Below are 19,774 nucleotides of genomic sequence, written 5' to 3' on the forward strand. Positions count from 1 at the left end.
GATGGTAAAAAAGGAAAATGCCAAGAGAAATCAGAAACAATCCTGCAGCAGTTTAACTCAGTCTGATTACTTGCACAGGCACAATCAAGTAGCAAGCATCATACACCAAAATCATGCTTTAAAATACAACCTCATAAAAGATACCGTGCCTTACTATAAATACAAGCGTGATCAAATTTCACATCAAAGTTCTACAAGATATATTGTGACTGATGTCATAAGCAATGTATATCAAGACCACGAGAAGAAGAGTCCGTGAAAGTGAGTCCATCAGTTGTGGGATCAGTTTAATGATGGCAAGTGAAGTTGAGTGAAGTTATCTCCTCTGGTTCAAGAGCCTGATCCTTGAGAAGTAATAACTGTTCCTGAATCTGATAGTGTGAGTTCTAAGGCTTCTGTACCTTTTTCTTGATCACAACAGTGAGAAGAGAGTGGGTGGTGGGGGCCCCTGACGATGGATGATGCTTTCTTCTGACAATCCTCTGTGTAGATGTGCTCAATGATGGGGAGGGTTTTACTCATGATGGACTGGGCCGTATCCATTACTTGTAGTACAAGGGCATTGGTGTTTCAATACCAGCCTATGATACAGCCAGTCAATATTCTCTCTACCATACATCTGTGGAAGTGTCATTCCAAATCTTTGCAAACCTCTAAGTAAGTAAAGGTTCTGTCGTGCTTTCTTTGTAATTGGACAGCACTGATCAACCACCTCTATTCTTTCATCATTAAATTCAGCCTGATGAGTCATATGTGATTTGTCTTCAATAATCCCTGCTGGGCAGAGGACAGGTCCTTTGAAATGGTAACACTGAAGAATTTAAAGTTGATGATCCTTTCTACTTCTGATTCCCCCGATGAGGCCTGGCTCATAGACCTCCAGTTTCCTCCTCCTGAAGTCAATAATCAGCACCTAGGTCTTGCTGACTTTGAGTAAGAGGTTGCTGCTGTGGGACCACGCAGCCAGATTTTCAATCTTTTTTCTATATGCTGATTCATTACCACCTTTGACATGACTGATGACATTCAAGTCAGCAGCAAACTAAAACCTGACATTGGAGCTGTGCTTAGCCACACAATCATAAGTGTAAAGTGTGTAGAGCCGGGGGCTAAGCACACAGCCTCAAGGTGCGCCTGTGCTGATGGAGATTATGGAGGAGAATTTGTTGTCAATCCAAATTGACTGGTGTTTGCAAGTGAGTAAATCAAGGATCCAATTACACAAGGTGTTATTGAGGCCAAGGCCTTAAAGCTTATTGATTAGTTTTGAGCGGATGATAGTATTGAATGCTGAGCTGTGGTCAATAAGGAGCATCCTGTTACACGCATCTTTGCTGTCCAGATGTTCTAGGATGTAGTAAAGAGCCAATGAAATGGAATCTGCTGTGGACCTGTTGTGCCAGTAGGCAAACTGAGGCAGATTTAAAAGGTTTCCCAAGCAGGAGTTGATATTTTTCATCATCAACCTCCCAAAGCACATCATCACTGTGGATGTAAGTGCTCCTGGACAATAGTCATTGAGGGAGGTTAGCGTATTCTTCTTAGACACAGACATAACTGAAGCCTGCTTAAGGCTGGTGAGTACCTCAGACTGCCGCAGTGAGAAGTTAAAGATCTCATTGAACACTCCAGGCAGCTGATCAGACAGCACAGGTCTTTAGTACATGGCAGGTCCCCATTGAAGCTGGATGGCCTCTGTAGGTTCATCCACATGATGGAGCCTCTCACTTTGGCCTCAGAGACTGAAAACACAGGGTCATCAGGGGATGTGGGTGTTCATGATGGTTTCTCCATGTTTTGATGGTCAAAATGAGCATAGAAGACACTGAGCTCATTTGGAAGTGAATCCCTGCTTCACCCATGTCTCTTTGCTTTCACTTTGTACGAAGAGATAGATTTCATCTCCTGCCACAGCTGACGAGCATCCTTCAGTGATTCAAGTTTAGCCTGGAATTGCCACTTCTCTCGTGAGATGGCTTTCTAGATATCATACATGGATCTCTTGTAACTTTCTTGGTTGTAAGACTTGAATGCCTCAGATCTGGGTCTCAGCCGATTGTGGATCTCATAGTTCATCCAGAGCTTCTGGTTAGGGAAGAATCTAAATGATTTTGTGCAAGCACACTCATCTATAATTGCTTTATAAACCACCAGCTTATCAGAGGCAATTATTGATTGATTGGCCTTTCTCACATCAGTAAAATGAATTAAAAGGAATGGAATATCACAAGGGTAGTGAGGAAATCCAGAATGTGGAGGTAATTGAAATGCTGAGTGTATGTGTACAGTTCTTCACTGACAGGAGAGTGGAAGGCTTTGACTGTTCAACATATTCAGCAAGAGAAGTGGAGCAAACATAATGAATGTCAGAGGTGGGAAAACTACAAGGAACCACTTCAAAAGGCAATATTAACTCTCACTTGGAGGCTCAAGTGAGTTATGAAGGGAGAGGCAGCAGAGATTATTGAAGGTGAATGACGTTTGACGCATCTGGCTTCATTCACTGGTTTAAGAATAGAGCTGGCTGATCAGTGTTATGTAGCAGAAACAATACAGATTGGTTGTCAAAAGATGTTTGTCAGTTTAATAAGGTATCTCCTCAATTTAGGCAGTTTCAGAAAGCGAACCAAAATGCTATTTTGAACTTTGTGAATTGACCTGGGTGATTAGTAGCTGTGAATGTTCCTGAACTGTTTGGTTCAAACAATTAAAATGATAAGAAAGCAAACTGAAAGAATCCACGATGCAACAAATGTCTTTCTGTTGTTTTTTGACAGTAAATGAAAAAAAGGATTTTGTCACATTTTGCTGATGTTTAATGTTGTGTCATCAGAATAACAAGAAACTGCCTAGTGAGGCCTTTCTACACTGCATATAAATACCAACTTGTGTTAGGCTGTGAAACATTCAGCTGGTTACCAGACTCACTGTGTTTAAAATGGGAAAGGCAAGGGCTACTCAGTAAATGAACTAAATGAGAATTCTTCATGAGCACCTGAGCAACTAATAACACAGATATGTTTCTTCCCACAGATCATCTTCTACGAGGACAGGAACTTCCAGGGTCGGCACTATGAGTGCAGCTCCGACTGTGCCGACCTCTCCCCTTACTTCAGCCGCTGTAACTCCATCCGTGTTGACGGTGACTGGTGGGTGTTGTACGAGAGACCCAACTACATGGGATACCAGTATGTCCTGAGCAGGGGAGAGTATCCTGACTACCAGCGCTGGATGGGATTCAATGACACAATCAGGTCCTGTCGCACCTACCCTTATGTAAGTTTCAGTTTTTTTAGGGTGTTTGATCTTTTGCAGTTTGGGTCTGAAAATGGAGAATTTGCCTAGCAAGTGCCTAATGGGTATCAAATATGCCTGAGTGTATTAATATGCTCCGGCATTCCGAGGTGAAGGAGAAGGTAATGTTAGTTCCCTTAAAGAGCAAGAATGTGGATAAGTCCCCAGGGCCTGAAGGGATATACCCCTGGCTATTGAGAGAGGCAAGAAATGAGATTGCTGGGACCTTGACCAACATATTCATTTCTATTCTAGCCATCAGGAGTTTTGCATACAGTCTTGTTTGCACCATTATGGGAAGTATGCCGAGACTTTGGAGAGGGTGCAGAGGAAGCTTGTCAGGATTCTGCCAGAAGTAGAGGGCATGTGCTATAACAAGAGGTTGCAATAGGCTGGGTTGATTCCTTTGGCATGTCAAAGGCTGAGGGGAGATCTGATAGATGTTTATCAGATAATGAGAGGTATAGATAAAGGAGACGGACAGTATATTTTGGCCATGGTTCAAATACCAGAGGGTATGCATTTTACGTGAGAGTATATAAGTTCAAAGGAGACGTGAGGGGTAATTTTTTGCACAGAGTGGTGGGTGTCTGGAATGTGTAGCCCTGGGTGATGTTAAAGGCAGCTACATCAGGGACTTCTAGAAGATGTTTAGTTAAGCAAATGAATGTGAGGGAAGTTGAAGGATATGAACATTGTTTAAGCAGAAGGGATTAGTTAGTTTATTTTAATTTAATTTAATATAGTTAGTGAAATCATCAAATTGTATATGACTTTATTTCCAAGTCTGTGAATTAGTGTTCAGATGTCATGTATAATATGTGAATTCTCTACAAAACATCATTACTAAAATTCAATGTTTCCTATTCCAGTACCGAGGTGGAAACTACAGGATAAGGATTTACGAGAGGCCTGACTTCAGAGGGCAGATGATGGAATTCATGGATGACTGTCCCTCTGTCTACGATCGTTTCCGTTACCGTGACATCCACTCCTGTCAGGTGATGGATGGTTACTGGATCTTCTATGAACATCCCAACTACAGAGGCCGACAGTACTTCCTGAGACCCGGGGAACACAGGAGATACAGTGACTGGGGTGGCTACAACTCCATGATCGGGTCCTTCAGGCGTATGAGGGACTTCTAAAAGTGGCTCTTGAAAATCTGATTTTAACCTGTTGAAATATTTAAGGATGCAATAAAATATCTTTGATGAAACTATCAGCTCATTTGGTTCATTTCTTCTGATTCCACTGGAAATCACAATAGAACAGTAATCATGATCTGAGTACCACATTAAATTGTTTTACACAGTTGGTTCCAGTTAACAGATAACATTATTATGATTCACAGGAGACTGAAAAATATGAGCTGAATAACAAGTTGGTCTTTGCTTCTTGAGTTATTGTGTCCATTGTGTGGCATCGGGAGCTCCATTTCTGAATTTATTTACAGTGAATTTATTGAGTATAAATATCTGTCTTTATGAGTTCCATGATTCTGATGGTTTTGTGAAATGACTTCACAAACGTACGAACAACATAAATAGAGACATGGAGTTAAACAGCACATAAAGCAGCACTTTTACAAAACACAATGACTTCTACCGAAGTTGAGACCAGTGTTAACAACAGGTTCTGTATGATTCTACAGGTTCTATGATTCTGTATGGGTCAGCATTGTGAAGGATGGAGGTTGAGTCGAAATTGACTTGGAATGATTTGAAGTTGTAGAATTTTCTACAGAAGTTTAACAAAATAAGAAATAAGAATGAATTATTTAATAAACAGAGATCTGAAATATCGCAATGGGACTGAACTGGAAGTCTTGAAGAGGATAGAACTGTCTATCCCAGAGGTTGTAGAGGCAGATCATTGGATATTGAAAGAGAAAGTGGAAACACTTTTGGGAAGTCAAGATATGGGGTATTTGGCCCAGAAGAAGAAAGAAGCAGGTTCTGGTGGTGCAGTAATAACTTCTTACCAGTTCATACTATCATCGTATGAAAGAGATGCAGGAAGTATTTAGCTTAGAAGCATGATCTGAGGTAAAATTGAAGCCCATCAGATCCACATATTGTTAGTGTTTTTCAGTTAACCTAGAATTAAGTCCATGCACAGTGATGTGAAGGGCTTTAATTCTGGCTTGCTGAGTGATGCTAATGTTAGGACAGATGAACCTTTTGAGTTCTTTTGAGTTGAGTAAAGGATGATCTTATTGAAACAAATAGCACTGATTTGTTGGGTGTTGTATATCTCCTTTGGAAGTAAATAAGGTGGTCAGTATTTTGGTTCAAAACCCACTATCAGGACTGAGAATGCAAAGCGATAACTAGTATTAGAGGCAATGGGAGAGGGGTGAGGCAGGGGCTGGTGGGCAACAGGTGAAACTAGGTGAGGAGGGGGATGATGGGCAGATGGAGCCAGGTGTGCGGAGGGGTCAGGGTGGAGTTTGCGAGACCAGTGGGAAATAGGTACAAAACGATAGGGCGAGAGGGGAAAATAAGAGCAGGTGGAGCCGGGTGGAGGAAAACTCAAGGTAGAGAAAGAGGCTGGAAGGTGAAAGGCAGACATACAAAAGGCTGCAGGTGCGGAATCTGAGAAGGGAGGGGTAATGGAGCAATATTTTGTGTGCATTCAGATAACAGTCCTTTACTGCTGGAGTTTTTTCCATTTCTCCTTCTCTAACTCCAGCTGGAGGTCGACCCTTTTCACAGTCTGATTACGCATATCACTATTAGAACCATAGAACCATAGAACACTACAACAGAGAAGACAGGCCATTCAGCCCTTCTAGTCTGTGCCGAAACTTTATTCCGCTAGTCCCATTGACCTGCATCCAGTCTATAACCTTCCAGACCTCTCCCTTCTATGTATCTATCCAATTTATTCTTAAAACTTAAGAGTGAGCCCACATTTACCACATCAGATGGCAGCTCGTTCCACACTTCCACCACGCTCTGAGTGAAGAAGATCCCCCTAATGTTCCCCCAAACGTTTCCCTTTTCACCCTAAAGCCATGTCCTCTCATATTTACCTCTCCTAATCTAAGTAGAAGGAGCCTACTCGCATTTACTTTGTCTATACCCTCATAATTTTGTAAACCTCTATCAAATCTCTCCTCTTTCTTCTACACTCCAAGGAATAAAGTCCTAACCTCTTTAATCTTTCCCTGTAACTCAACTCCTGAAGACCTGGCAACATCCTAGTAAATCTTCTCTGCACTCTTTCAATCTTACTAATAGCCTTCCTATAGTTAGGTGACCAGAACTGCACACAATACTCCAAATTTGGCCTCACCAATGTCTTATACAACCTCAGCATAACATCCCAACTCCTATACTCAGTACTTTGATTTATGAATGCCAGAATGCCAAAAGCTTTCTTTACAATCCTGTCTACCTGTGACACCACTTTCAGGGAATTATGTATCTAAACTCCCCGATCCCTTTGTTCCTCTGCACTCCTCAGTGCCCTACCATTTACTGTGTATGTCCTACCTTGATTTGTCCTTCCAAAATGCAACACCTCACACTTGGCTGCATTAAATTGCATCTGCCATTTTCTGGCCCATTTTTCCAGTTGGTCCAGATCCCCCTGCAAGGTGTGAAAGCCTTCCTCACTGTCCACAATGCCTCCAGTCTTAGTGTCATCAGCAAACTTGCTGATCCAATTTACCACATTATCATCTAGATCATTGATATAGACAACAAACAACAATGGTCCCAGCACAGATCCCTGAAGCACACCACTAGCCACAGGCCTCCAGCCTGAGAAGCAATCATCCACTACCACTCTCTGTCTTCTCCCACACAGCCGATTTCGAATCCAGTTTACAACCTCTCCATGGATACCTCGTGTCTGAACTTTCTGAACTAACCTCTCATGTGGGACCTTATCAAAGGCTTTACTAAAGTCCATGTAGACAACATCCACAGCCTTTCCTTCGTCTACTTTCTTTGTAACCTCCTCGAAAAACTGTACAAGATTTGTTAAACACGATCTACCACGCACAAAGTAAGGCAGCAAGCACCTCCTCCTCTTTAATCTCTATATGTTCCATGACACTACTGCTTGTTTCCCTTCCTTCCATATATGTTATGCCAGTTTCCTGTGTAAATACTGATGCAAAAAACCTGTTTAAGATCTCCCACATCTCGTGAGGTTCCACGCATAGACGACTTATTATATTTCTTTCTCCTTAACTTTCTGAATTCCCCCAACACTCCCTATCGCCACTTGAACAAGAAGTCCTTGCACCTCACAATCAGGTGACAGGTGGATTCCGGCACCCATCTCATTCTCCACTCCCCCTTCGGTTTATATCCCACCATCTCACCTGGATGCACCAGTCAGTTCTTGGTGTGGCCCCTCTCTCCATCATTTTATACTGGCTACATCCCCTCTATCTTGCAGTCCAGATAGAAATATCAACTGCCCATGTCCTTCCCCAAAAGCTGCTTGGTCACTGGGCTTCTCCAGTCTTTTGCATGTTTCACCAATTCCATGTTGTTCAACATTTTGGAAAGGAGAAATAAATCTGAAGTATCTGATACTGATGCACGAAGCACTCACAAGAGTAATGAATGAGGAGTGAGGGTAAATGTTATAGGCTTAAGGACAATGGAGAATCACATCTTCTTCTGAAGAAGAATTTTGGGTCCCCAAACTCAATCACTCATCAGATGATTTAGAAACATTAACTTCAGTAAGTGGTGTTAATGTCTTCTGTGCAGGCACTAGAAAGTTTATAGAAGGAATTTTTGAAAAATTACAGAATTGGTAAAATTGCAGAAGGAAGGAAGGAAGGAAAATCCAGGAAAATGCAAATCCTCTGGCTAAATGTCACATCTCAGGAAATGAGTGGACTATTTCATCAGTGTTTGAACAGATATATCTGATTGAAGAGATCGTAGGTTTAGAAAAAATAGGACTTATCCCAAAATACAGTTTCACCATGGGCACAACCCTGTCCTCCATTGGGGATATCTTCAAGAGCCTTTGCCTCAAGAAGGTGGCATTCTTGAACCATATTAAGGAACCTCACCATCCAGGAAAGGCCTCTTCGCATTACTACTTTCAAGGAGTGTGTACAGGACACTAAAAGATCCACACACAACTTCTTCCATTTCACCATCAGATTTCGGAACAGTATGTGGACTCACAAGCATCACATCATTATTTACTTTTTTCACTATTCATTTACTTTTGAATCCTCTGAGTGCTCAGGTTTGCTTCTATATCTGAGGGGTGTGTTGGTTGTTAGATTAATTCGCCCTTGTAACTTGTCTCATATGTGCAGGTGAGTCACAACTTGGGGGAAATGATGAGTAAAATATGGAGAGTTTTGAAAATGGGATCAATGAAGGATTAGTGCAGGTGGGTGATCAATAGTCAGCACTAACACTGTAGGCCAGAGGACCTCCTTCCATGTTGTATATCTGTCTAAGAGCAGGGACCCACAGAGGTGTAGCAGGAGCTCAAGATGATCAGATCAATAATGAATTACATGCCCAGTGTGTGTATGGTTAAAATTTATCTCCACAGAGATAGCATCTAAGATGAGAAACAATCATGAGTTAAGGTCAATATTGTTCCAAACCATGAGATTCAAGTACCATTTTGTATATTTTATACAGTTTAATACCAATACGAAAATAAATGAATGACAATGATAATTGCTTTGCAAAGGGTATTTTATTTTCTGAAATACATTCTCAGAATAATATCTTGCTTATTGAGTGTAAACTAGAAGTCCCTCATGCGTCTGAAGGAGCCGATCATTGAGTTGTAGCCACCCCAGTCACTGTATCTCCTGTATTCCCCGGGTCTCAGGAAGTACTGTCGGCCTCTGTAGTTGGGATGTTCATAGAAGATCCAATAGCCATCCATCACCTGACAGGAGTGGATGTCACGGTAACGGAAACGATCGTAGACAGAGGGACAGTCATCCATGAATTCCATCATCTGCCCTCCGAAGTCAGGCCTCTCGTAAATCCTCATCCTGTAGGTGCCTCCTCGGTACTGGAATAGAGGATATTAATGAATCCTTAATACAGTATAATCATGTCAAAAATGTGTACAATATACTGTAGATATTATATATAGATGCAGTCGTACCAATCCTCTATAATGATCAATAATTAATTATATTTCAGGACTATCCCTAATGAAGTAATATGGAGAAAATTTATCTCTACATTGGGGACAGTTAAACTATAGACAATTGTGATTAAGAATGATATAGTTCACTGTTTCTACAGGAGACGGTAAAGAACCACACAATTTCATAAATATACATTAAAAATAAATTATTTGCTGTTGATCACATGAAAGGTATTTTAAGGATGTTAATACATCCTCTTTCTTCTTTTCCAACATTTTTTATTGATTTCAATATAGAAGATTACAAAGTTCAAGAGAATACATATTATAAAACAAAAGAAAAAATATAATAATACCAGATACAGTATATTGAATCACATTAATGAACTCCTTACTCTATATTCAATATAATCACATGAAAGTGTGTATGACAGAATTATGTTTCTGAAGTAGAGGCACCTTTTGCATATCTAAAAAGTTTAATACCTGGTTGAAGAGCGAGCTCTGGAATTTTGAAGATAGTATTACCAAAAAGAACAAGTTTTAAGGATTTAGCTCCACATAGAGATAATATGAGTCACTTAATGTAAAAGTTGTGTTAGAAGATGTACGTAAGTGCTGGTCTGTGTCTGTAAATAAGATGGTTTCTTAATATAAAAGAGATTGCAAGTTGATCTGTGGACTTAGAACCTGACTTCTTCATTGGTTTGTGTTACTTGACAATAGTGAACCTGATCGTCTTAAAAGTATTTGCAAATTATGGGAGAGGACAAATTGCTTCAAGATAGAGTGAACATGGATTCAAACAACCCATTTCCATGCTTTAACCTCACTGTGATCTATGAAATCATGCAATTAAAAAGGGAGAATTGTGTAATCCAGTTCACACACAGCTTGATTCAGTGAATTAGGTGTTTCTGAACCAAACTCTGCACAGGTGCATGAAAGGAGGCCACTCATCCCACTGAATCCTTGATAGACAATTTTTTCTTCTTTCCATCCTCTTACCATCTCTTATACGATAAATGGCACAGATGAAATGGATAGCCAGAGATATTTTCCCAGGGTGGTAATGGCTAACATGAGGGCTTATAATTTACAGAAGTAGGACAAAAGTATAGGGGATACATCAGAGGTGTTTTTTCCTACAGCACAGTGCAATAGGCCTGTACTGTGCTGTATAGTTCCATGTTTTCCACTCTCTGCCCATGATGGGTTACAGCACATCTAGAGTAATAGAGCACAAAGGTGGCTCTTCGGCCCAAATGGTATGTGCTGACCACAATGCTCATCTCTCATTTGCCTACGTTTGACCCTTACCCCTCTGATTAATTTTTCTTTGTTTTGTATTTTTTGTATTACAGATGTCTTAGACATCAATGTCCAGGTGTTATAGCTGCATTCATGTCATTGTATAAAACTATCACAAACTGACCAAATATTCTATGTGGCCCAATTAGACCTGAATAAAGGAGATACAAGAGATGGCAGATCCTGAAATCTCGATCAACACAGAAGGTACTGGAAGATCTCAGACAATCAGGCAGCCTCTATGGAAGGAACTTAACAGACAACATTTCAGGATGAGACCCTTTATCAAGACCAGCAAATGCTGGCTGACTGGCTGAGATCGCCCAGAATCTTGTGTGTTGACATTAATAAAGGTTCAGCATAAAAAGTCAAAGATGATAAATGTTACCTTTGTTTCTCTTGAAATGGTTGCTGTTAGATCTAATGTTTTTCCAAAATTTTCTGCTTTTCATTTCATATCCCAGCAAGTGCAAGTTTCTATTTGTTTTTGATTCAGCATAACTTTTCTGCTCTATATTTAACACAGCTATTTACGGAGCCCAAGATGACACGATGACAAATATTTTGCTCACACCTTTTAATACGTCCTGATTCTCTGTCCCTACACCTCCTCTCCCCACCTTGGAATTGAGCAATTAAGTCTTCATTGCTTCTCCGCATTTGTTGGGAATCTCTCCACTGCTATTCCAGTTTCACCATACCCTGTGTGCTCTGCCATCTCCCATTCAGAAGCTCTACCCTGGTACATTCCCTTTAGGTTGGCATGAGCTAAATCCAGCCAGGTCTGAATCCTATTTGCCACCTGCATTCTGGGTCACTCTGTCACCTCTACATCTCACTACCGCCCACAACCGCTCTGTCCTGGTGGGTTTTTCCTCTGTCTTCTCAGCCTGGTCACACTTCACCCTACCCCATGCCCTGCCTCATCAGCCCACACCTCTTCACATTGCTCGCCATATCCGTTTTGGTGGCAACTTCACTCTGTTCACCCAACACAGTCTTTCCGACCTTCACCCTTTCAGGTCTGTTTTAATTGCACTCCGTGTCATCCTGCTGCCTCTTCATTCCCCTTTGACGCCTGCTGCCCCTGTGCCCTGTGGAGTTCGCTCTCACTTTGTTTTGCCTTCATCCTCACCAGTGCGCTGGTTCATCAGTACGCATCTTCTCACATTGTCCCTGCTCATGGGCTCAGGTAGATACTTTGTGATTGCAAAGTTTCTGTCACAAACCTCAAACCCCACTAACCTATAGGTAAAATACATCTCTTCACTATCCTTTCAATGCTTCTAATAAACATCTTCCCATCCACATCAGATTCAGAATGGTTCATGAATCCACAAACACTGCCTTACTATTTCTCTTTCACACTATTTATTTGCTTTTTGTAAACTATACTAGTTTCTATATCTTGCACTGCACTGCTGCTACAAATCAACACATTTCACAACTTAAGTCAGTGATAATAAATCTGATTTTGACTCTGATTGTTGATTGTGCCCTCACAATCACAGATACAGATCTGTCTGTCAAAAGCAACAGAACTTTCAGCCTTCACAACAGATTCACTATTTTCCTGTATCAACTTCATTTCTGTTGATCAATTTAACAATATTTACTGACTTCAAACTTGGCCCCCAAATGCCAGCAGCTAACTCTAGCATTCACAGCAGTTTAACATTTCAGAGAAAGAGCTTGTGCACAAGTGTAATTATTGCAAATGTCAGCCATTTTCTAGCAGTGTGCCAAGTGGCTTGGAATATCTCAGTTACCAACAGCAACTTACGGGTGGGTAACTGCGACAGGACTTGATACAGTCATTAAATCCCATCCAGCGCTGGTAGTCAGGATACTCTCCCCTGCTCAGGACATACTGGTATCCCATGTAGTTGGGTCTCTCGTACAACACCCACCAGTCACTGTCAACACGGATGGAGTTACAGCGGCTGAAGTAAGGGGAGAGGTCGGCACAGTCGGTGCTGCACTCATAGTGCCGACCCTGGAAGTTCCTGTCCTCGTAGAAGATGATCTGTGGGAAGAAATAAATAGCTTAAATCAGACTGGGGACACATGATGGTTACAATATAATTCACAAAATGAAAAGTGGTCTTACCTTTCCCATTGTGGTGTATGATCAATAACCAACTGACTACATGTAACTGTAACTGGGTATTTATATACTGGACAGAAAGGCATTTACAGCAAGGCCTTTGTAATGTAAATGATGCAAACCTGAGGTCAGCAGAAAACAACATATGTCCCGTGAATGCTGAAAAAGCACCTGAGGATACGAGACGTGTCAATGATCCAGTGATTGTTTTTGTTTTGCAGCAGACAATTTAATTCTACAATGCAGTAAATAAGCTTTTTCTTTCTACACTAGGGATCATTCTGGAGTTTCAAAAAGTCATAACACTGAGATACATCGTAGAATCACAGTCAAAGAACAGAATATTCGGCCCACGCAAATCCATGGCAACCATCAACCACCAATGTACACTAATCCTAAATTAATCCCAGTACTTTATTCCCCCCACATTCTCATTAACTTCTCCTGAATTTTACTACTAATTTACACACTGGGAACAATTTCCTGTGGCCAATTAAGACAATAAGAAATTGGAGAAAATCAGGTCACTCGTCTCATCAATACTGCTCCTCTATTCCATCATGGCTGATTTATTATCCCTCTCAACCCCATTCTTATGCCTTCTCAAGGTAATCTTTGACGCCCAAACTAATCAAGAAATAATTAACCTTCACCTTCAATATACCCAGTGCTTAGCTTGTACAGCCTTCTCTGGTAATGAATTCCACAAATTCACCAGCTTCTGGCTAAAGAAACTTTTCCTAATCTCTGTTCTAAATGGATGTTCCTATATTCTGAGGATTTTCACTCTGATCCTAAACTCACCCACTATAGGAAACATCCTCTCCACATCCACTCGATCTAGGCCTTTCAATATTTGATAGATTTCAATAAGATAACTCCCCATTCTTCTAATTCCAATGAGTCCTGGACCAGAGGCATCTAATGCCCCTTATATATTAACCTTTCCATTCCTGGGATCATTCTTGTGAACCCCCTCTGGGCCCCTCTAATGTCAGCACATCTTTTCTTCGATAAGGGGCTGAAACTGCTTACAATTCTCCAAGTGCAGTGCAACTGATGCCTCACAAAGCCTCAGAATTACATCCTTGCTTTTTTCATTCTAGTCCTCTCAAAATGAATGCTAACATTTCATTTGCCTTCCTTACCACTGGCTCAATCTGCAAGTTAACCTTTCAGGAATCCTGCATGAGGACCCCCAAGTCCCTTTGCACCTGGATTTTTTGCACTTTCTCCTCATTTACAAAATAGTCCGCACCTTTATTCCTTCTACCAAAATGAATAATCATGCCCATCCCTACACTGCAGTATATTCCATCTGCCACTTCTTTGCCCATTCTCCCAATCTGTCTATGTCCTTCTACAGACCCCTGCTTTGTCAACACTACATGCCCCTCCACCTCTGTCAGGCCTGCACAGGAAGGCACCTCCCAGTCTCCACACCTGCCATTCATTTCCGGCTCATCACCTGCAGTCTATCTAAACCCAGCTCTCATGCCCAGCCCTTGTCCACTCATCAAACTGGCCAGTCTCAGCCAGTTACTCCTAGCCTTCAGTTACCTTACTGCCTGTTGTGTTAAGTATTCACTCTCTCTTATTTTGTGGCTCAATCTGGCTTGTTATTTTGCAGTGTATTATTAAAGAGCTTGCTCACTGCTAAATCATCTCCACTGCTCTGCATTTGGGTCAAGACTCACAGGATGGGTGAAGCATCGATTGACCCAGCAGAGCATGCTCGCCTGAAGGAAATGGTCCACCGACGCAAGCACACAATCCAGAAGCAGCAAGAATCCACTGACAATTTGCTTGCCATTTTATTCCAATTCTCCAACTTGATACAGCAACCTTGCACAAGTCAATCTCCTCCTTCTGAGCCCTGGATTCTGGTTCTCAAATGCTTCGACAGATCCCCACAATATTGGCACACCTTCCTGTTCCAGTGTGTCTTACAGTTCAGACTCCAACCATCTCTGTATTCCACAAGATTACCTTCCTCATCTCCCCCTTGACTGGGACAATAAAACCACCATCTGCAATAAAGCCATGAATGATTACATCACCAAAGTGCTACAGCATAGCTTCAATCGAACGTCCCAGTCCCTAGCCAGTGCAGTTAGGGGTGTCTGTTGCTGCATCAACTACCATGGATTCAACAGAATCACCATTAAGAACCGCTATCCTCTCCCTTTGATAGATAATGCATTTGAAATCTTCTGTGTGTCCCAGATCTTCACCAAACTGGATGTACAGAGTGTGTACAACCTGATCCACATCCACCAGGGGGATGAGTGGAAGATGACATTCATAACACCCACTGACCACTATGAATATTTGATTATGCCTTTTAGACTTTCTAAAGTCCATCTGTTTTCCAAGCCTTCATTCACAAAATCCTACTCAGACAAGCTGCACAGGCATCTGTTCATTGACCTCAATCATATCGTCTTCTTCTCTAAGGTCCCCCAAAGACCACGTCTCTCATATCTGTTCAGTCTTTCAGCATCTCCTCAAAAACCAACTGCACTGCAAGTTAAAGAAATGCCAGTTTCATACCCCAGATATTTTCTTCCTGGGTTATAGCTATGGACCCAGAGAAAGTGTACGCCATCATTGTAAACTCCTGACCTCACACCTCCAACAGCTACAATGTTTTTGGGCTTCTCCAACTTCTACTGCCGTTTCATCAGGAATTACAACCAAATCACTGTTCCTCCCACCCTCCTCATCACATCAGACCACGCTTTCAAGGACTTCAAGAGCTGGTTCACAACCGCTCCTGTTCTTTGGCCTTCCAAAACCCTTTGGACCTTTTGTGATAGAGGTGGATGCATGTGGTGTGGGCACCAGGACTGTCCTCTCCCAGCGAGGACCAGATGGGAAAAGGCACCCCTGTGCCTTCTTCTCATGTAAGTTCAACTCTACACAGCATCATTATGGAGCAGGGGACAGGGAACTACTCACAATTAAATAGGCCTTGGAGCAATGGAGATATTGGCCTGTGGAGAACACTGAGCATTTCTGACCACCAGCAGACCCACCAACTCAGTCCATGTCAGTTTTGCTAGGCCCTCTTCTTCAAGCAGCTCAACTTCACCATCTCCAACCAGCTTGGTTCCAAGAACACTAAGGTCAAAGCCCTGTCATGAAAATTCCACCCAGCTGAAATGGAAATTGACCTTCAGCCGATCATTCCGTTCTTGCAGAACCTCACCCCGACCATCTGGGATCTTGAGAACCTGATCCTCCAGGCCCTACTGCACAATCCTGCTCCAGCTGACACCTGACAACCGCATGTATGTGCTGGAGGTCGTATGCTGTGAGGCACTCCAGTGGACCTGTTCCTCACCCCTCTCCAGCCATTCAGGCACATGCTGGACCCTGGATTTTCTGTGACTCTGGTTCTGGTGGCCTGCCATGATTGCAGGTGTGCATCTGTTTGTTGCTGCCTGGCCTCAGTGTGTCCTGTTCAATTCCTCCAAGCTGCCATAGATTTCATCATGACTAGGCCATGGAGATTGTGATAGCGGTAGACCAGTGCTCCAAGGCGGCCCACTTCATTGTCCTCCCCAAACTTCAGTCCGCCATTGAGAGGACAGATCTGGTTCGCCACGGTTTCCCTCAGGACATTGTATTGGGCCGGGGCCCACAATTCATCTCCCACTTCTGGCAAGCCCTCTGCTCCCTCCTCCGCACCTCAGTGAGTTTGTCCTTTGCCTATCATACGCAGACCAACATTCAGTCCGCAAATGGAGAAGTTTCTGCAATGCTTTGACACCCCTAACCCTTCTACATGGAAGGGGTATCTGCTCTGGACCAAACTGTCCTACGATCTACACATTTTCTCTGCTATGGGTGTGTCATCCTTTCAAGTGCTTCATGGCTACTAAATCCCATTGTTCCCTGCAGAGAAACCAATGATGTGGGTTATGTCTGCCAGGGCCCTGGTTTGCTACTGGCAGAATGCTTGGAAAGGGCATGGAGGGCCATCCTAGCTGTCAACTGCACCTACCGCTGTCAGGACAACAGCCATCAGTGCCTGGCCAGACTACTCCACCCTGGGACCACAACAGGCTGTTAACCTGAGCTCTGGCCCTGTGCACAGACTCCTGCATGCTCTCGCCCCAGTTCAGTGGTCCCTTCCAGATCGCCCATGGCGTCGGTCCAGTTACTTACCATCTCCAGCTGCCATGGTCCCTCAGGATCACACCTACCTTCCAAGTCTTGCCTCAAGTACATTGTCCGTGGGCCAGTCAAGGTGGTCGAGTGGACACAGTTCACCAGTTGATGGATTCATGTTGTCGTGTTTGGCGTGTGGTCAACTGGGAAGGATAAGGCCCAGAGGAGACGTCTTGGGTGTCATCCAGTTTCATCTTGGGTGCATCGCTCATCATGGAGTTCCAGATCATCCTAGGCCATCTGGTGCTGGCCATAGGACGGTGGATCCTGTCAGGTCTGAACAGACAGGCAACTTCTGGTCTCCACACAGCCAACAAGAGTCACCTTCCACTTGTTTCCAGCTCATCATCTGAGCTTATTTAAACTCAGCTCCCATCCACAGTCCTTACTCACCCATCAAACTAGCTCGCCTCAACCAGTTGCTTCAGTTACCTCGTCATGTTAAGTATCTATTCTCTCTTGTTTCGTGGTCCCTCGTGGCTTGATATTTTGCTGTTCATTAATAAAGTGATTGTTCACCACTGCTCTGTGTTTGGGTCAAACCTCCTCTATATCTCCTGACAGTATCCACTTTACCACTGTTTGGCCCTGTAATGTTGATAGGTATTGAGATTTAACTGCACAGTCAAATTGAAAACCGTACAGGTCAGTGAGAATTAATATTCTTACTATTAAATATTCTGTGCACAATAATGGGATACCTGATGTTCAATATTATACTGCTTGTGTTTGTTTTGCTTTTTATCATCAGGGTTTGTATGAAAGTCAGTCTGCAGTAGCAGAGAGCTTTTCATTCTTACCAACAACCTTGTCACAGTGCTGGCACTGCACTCTCGGATGTGAGACAGAAGGATGAGGTTCAAACTCTTCCCTGGGGAATTGTGACCGGAATCCTGCAGCTGATCCATGGATCAGTACAGGAGGAGTGATGCACTGTTGAGGTACTGCTCAGCTGGAGGAGGAGAACCATTACAAAGAGCAACAAAGTTCACCTGGTGCTCTGAAAAATATGACTATTATTGTGTAACATCACAGCAAACAGTTTGCCTGCTGTTTGTTGGAGCAGACACTGTTATCCACATTGACACCATTGTAACTGTCAATATGTTTCAGACATCTTCATTCTCTATTTAAAAAACTCTTGGATTTGAAAAGGTTGTGAATTACTGCAAAAAGTGTAGAAACTTTCCTAGGTTTAACAATGGTCTCTACAGGGGGACACATTCTGAGCCATCAATGATGGCCCTATTGACATTGGTGGAGGATATATTTTCTGATCATCTTCCTTACTACTTCAGTTTCTTTCATTAATGATTCTTCCAATCCTTTCTCCTCCATTAAAACAAAGCCAGCAAATCCTGTACCAAGCCCCACAATGAGGCTGAAGGGCAGGGGCACAGCAGACTGCGAGAATGCTGCAGCATAACTCCAAAACATCAAAAAAAGCTAATTCAAAGAAAAACATGGATCCAGGAGGTGACTCGTGTATGTCCTTAGTTTCACTTTAACGAGACATGCACATATGACACGGTGGTGTGATGACGCATGCCATTTATGTACTTTTACATACAACCTGTAGTGAATTATTTAAACAAAGAATGCTTAATCAACAACATATTTATAATATTACTCCAATATTATTGAAATATTAAATATACTCCTCCCTGCTTAGCTATAAACTCCAGCTCAATAGAGAATGCATCTCAACTTGTATACACAGTATACTATATAATACAACTACTATACAGACATCCACAGCATAGTAAATTTTAAATTGTCCCATTCAAGCTGAAAGATTCAATCACTGTGGAGACTTTATTACTCTTGTGGGATAAAGTATTTTCTGATTTTGGTGGGGGAGCCACTTTGCTTGGCTGTGGAACAGTCTCAGGTTCTGGGGCCTCCTCCGTTGTGATTGTCAGAGTTGACGCTGGATCTGCAGGAAGTGGTTCTTCTCTTCTGGATGTGCTGGCATCCAAACAGTGCATGGCAAGCCTCACTGGACAACGTGGATCATGATGTGTGAGTACAGTGTCTGCCGTCACCATTTTGTTTGCCTTTTGGAAAGCCACCTCGCACTGCTTTGTCCATTGTCATTTCTTCCCGATTTGCAGTAATGGATTCAAAGGGTGGAGCACAGTAACCAGATGGGCAGGAACCTGTTATAATGATGAATAAATCCTTAACAAGACTACAATTGTGGCATGCCTTTAGCCTTAGGGAATCTATCACTGCTTGAATGTTTGCAGCACACTTGTGTATCTTTGTGGCCATAGTAAGTGATGCTTGGTTTAAAGAATTCACACTTGCTATGTCATGCTCTGAGCTCATAATCTTTTAATCTTTTTAACACTGTTTTAAGATTTTGCAGATGTTCCTTCTCATCCTTACTGGTAACAATATGTCATCCAGGTAACACTGAGTGCTTGGGCAGCCTTGCAGAATCCAATCCATACCTTACTGCCATAGTGCAGGTGTAGATGCTACTCCAGAAATAAACCTATTATAGTAATAAAAGCCCTTTGTGAGCGTTTATGGTGAAAAACACTTTGGACTGTTCTTCATCTCCACTTGAAGGCAGACCTTAGCTAAGTCCATTTTGCTGAAGTGTTTTCCTCCAGAAAGGTTTTCAAAGATATCCTCTGTCCTGGCAGGGCATAATGATCTTTATCATTGCTGGGTTGATGGTGACCTTAAAAATATCACAGATCCTGACAGACCCATCCTTATTGGCTACTGGGGCCACTGGCATTGCCCATGGGCTCCACTCAACATTGGAAA

The 19,774-nt window shown here is 42.5% G+C and overlaps 2 protein-coding genes across 5 annotated transcripts; one reads left to right on the forward strand and one right to left on the reverse strand.

Annotated features, from left to right (window-relative positions):
* The first annotated feature begins 499 nt into the window (after positions 1-499).
* Positions 500-4,442, forward strand: LOC134348451 (gamma-crystallin S-1-like). The gene is made up of 3 exons (XM_063051864.1): positions 500-511; positions 3,034-3,276; positions 4,167-4,442. The coding sequence occupies exons 1-3, from the start codon at positions 500-502 to the stop codon at positions 4,440-4,442; spliced, it is 531 nt and encodes a 176-aa protein (XP_062907934.1).
* A 4,600-nt stretch (positions 4,443-9,042) lies between these two features.
* On the reverse strand, positions 9,043-19,591 carry LOC134348448 (gamma-crystallin S-1). 4 transcript variants are annotated; one of them, XM_063051860.1, is made up of 3 exons: positions 19,577-19,591; positions 12,490-12,736; positions 9,043-9,311 (listed from the first exon to the last, which is right to left on the reverse strand). In XM_063051860.1, the coding sequence occupies exons 1-3, from the start codon at positions 19,589-19,591 to the stop codon at positions 9,043-9,045; spliced, it is 531 nt and encodes a 176-aa protein (XP_062907930.1). The 4 variants fall into 4 exon arrangements, with proteins under 4 accessions (XP_062907930.1, XP_062907926.1, XP_062907929.1 ...); XM_063051856.1 differs by lacking the exon at positions 19,577-19,591 and adding an exon at positions 12,821-12,909 and having other exon boundaries at positions 9,043-9,318; positions 12,494-12,736; XM_063051859.1 differs by lacking the exon at positions 19,577-19,591 and adding an exon at positions 12,821-12,909 and having other exon boundaries at positions 9,043-9,308.
* Between the last annotated feature and the right edge of the window lie 183 nt (positions 19,592-19,774).

The sequence above is a fragment of the Mobula hypostoma genome, chromosome 6 (assembly GCF_963921235.1).
Source record: "Mobula hypostoma chromosome 6, sMobHyp1.1, whole genome shotgun sequence".
Taxonomy (NCBI): Eukaryota; Metazoa; Chordata; class Chondrichthyes; order Myliobatiformes; family Myliobatidae; genus Mobula; species Mobula hypostoma.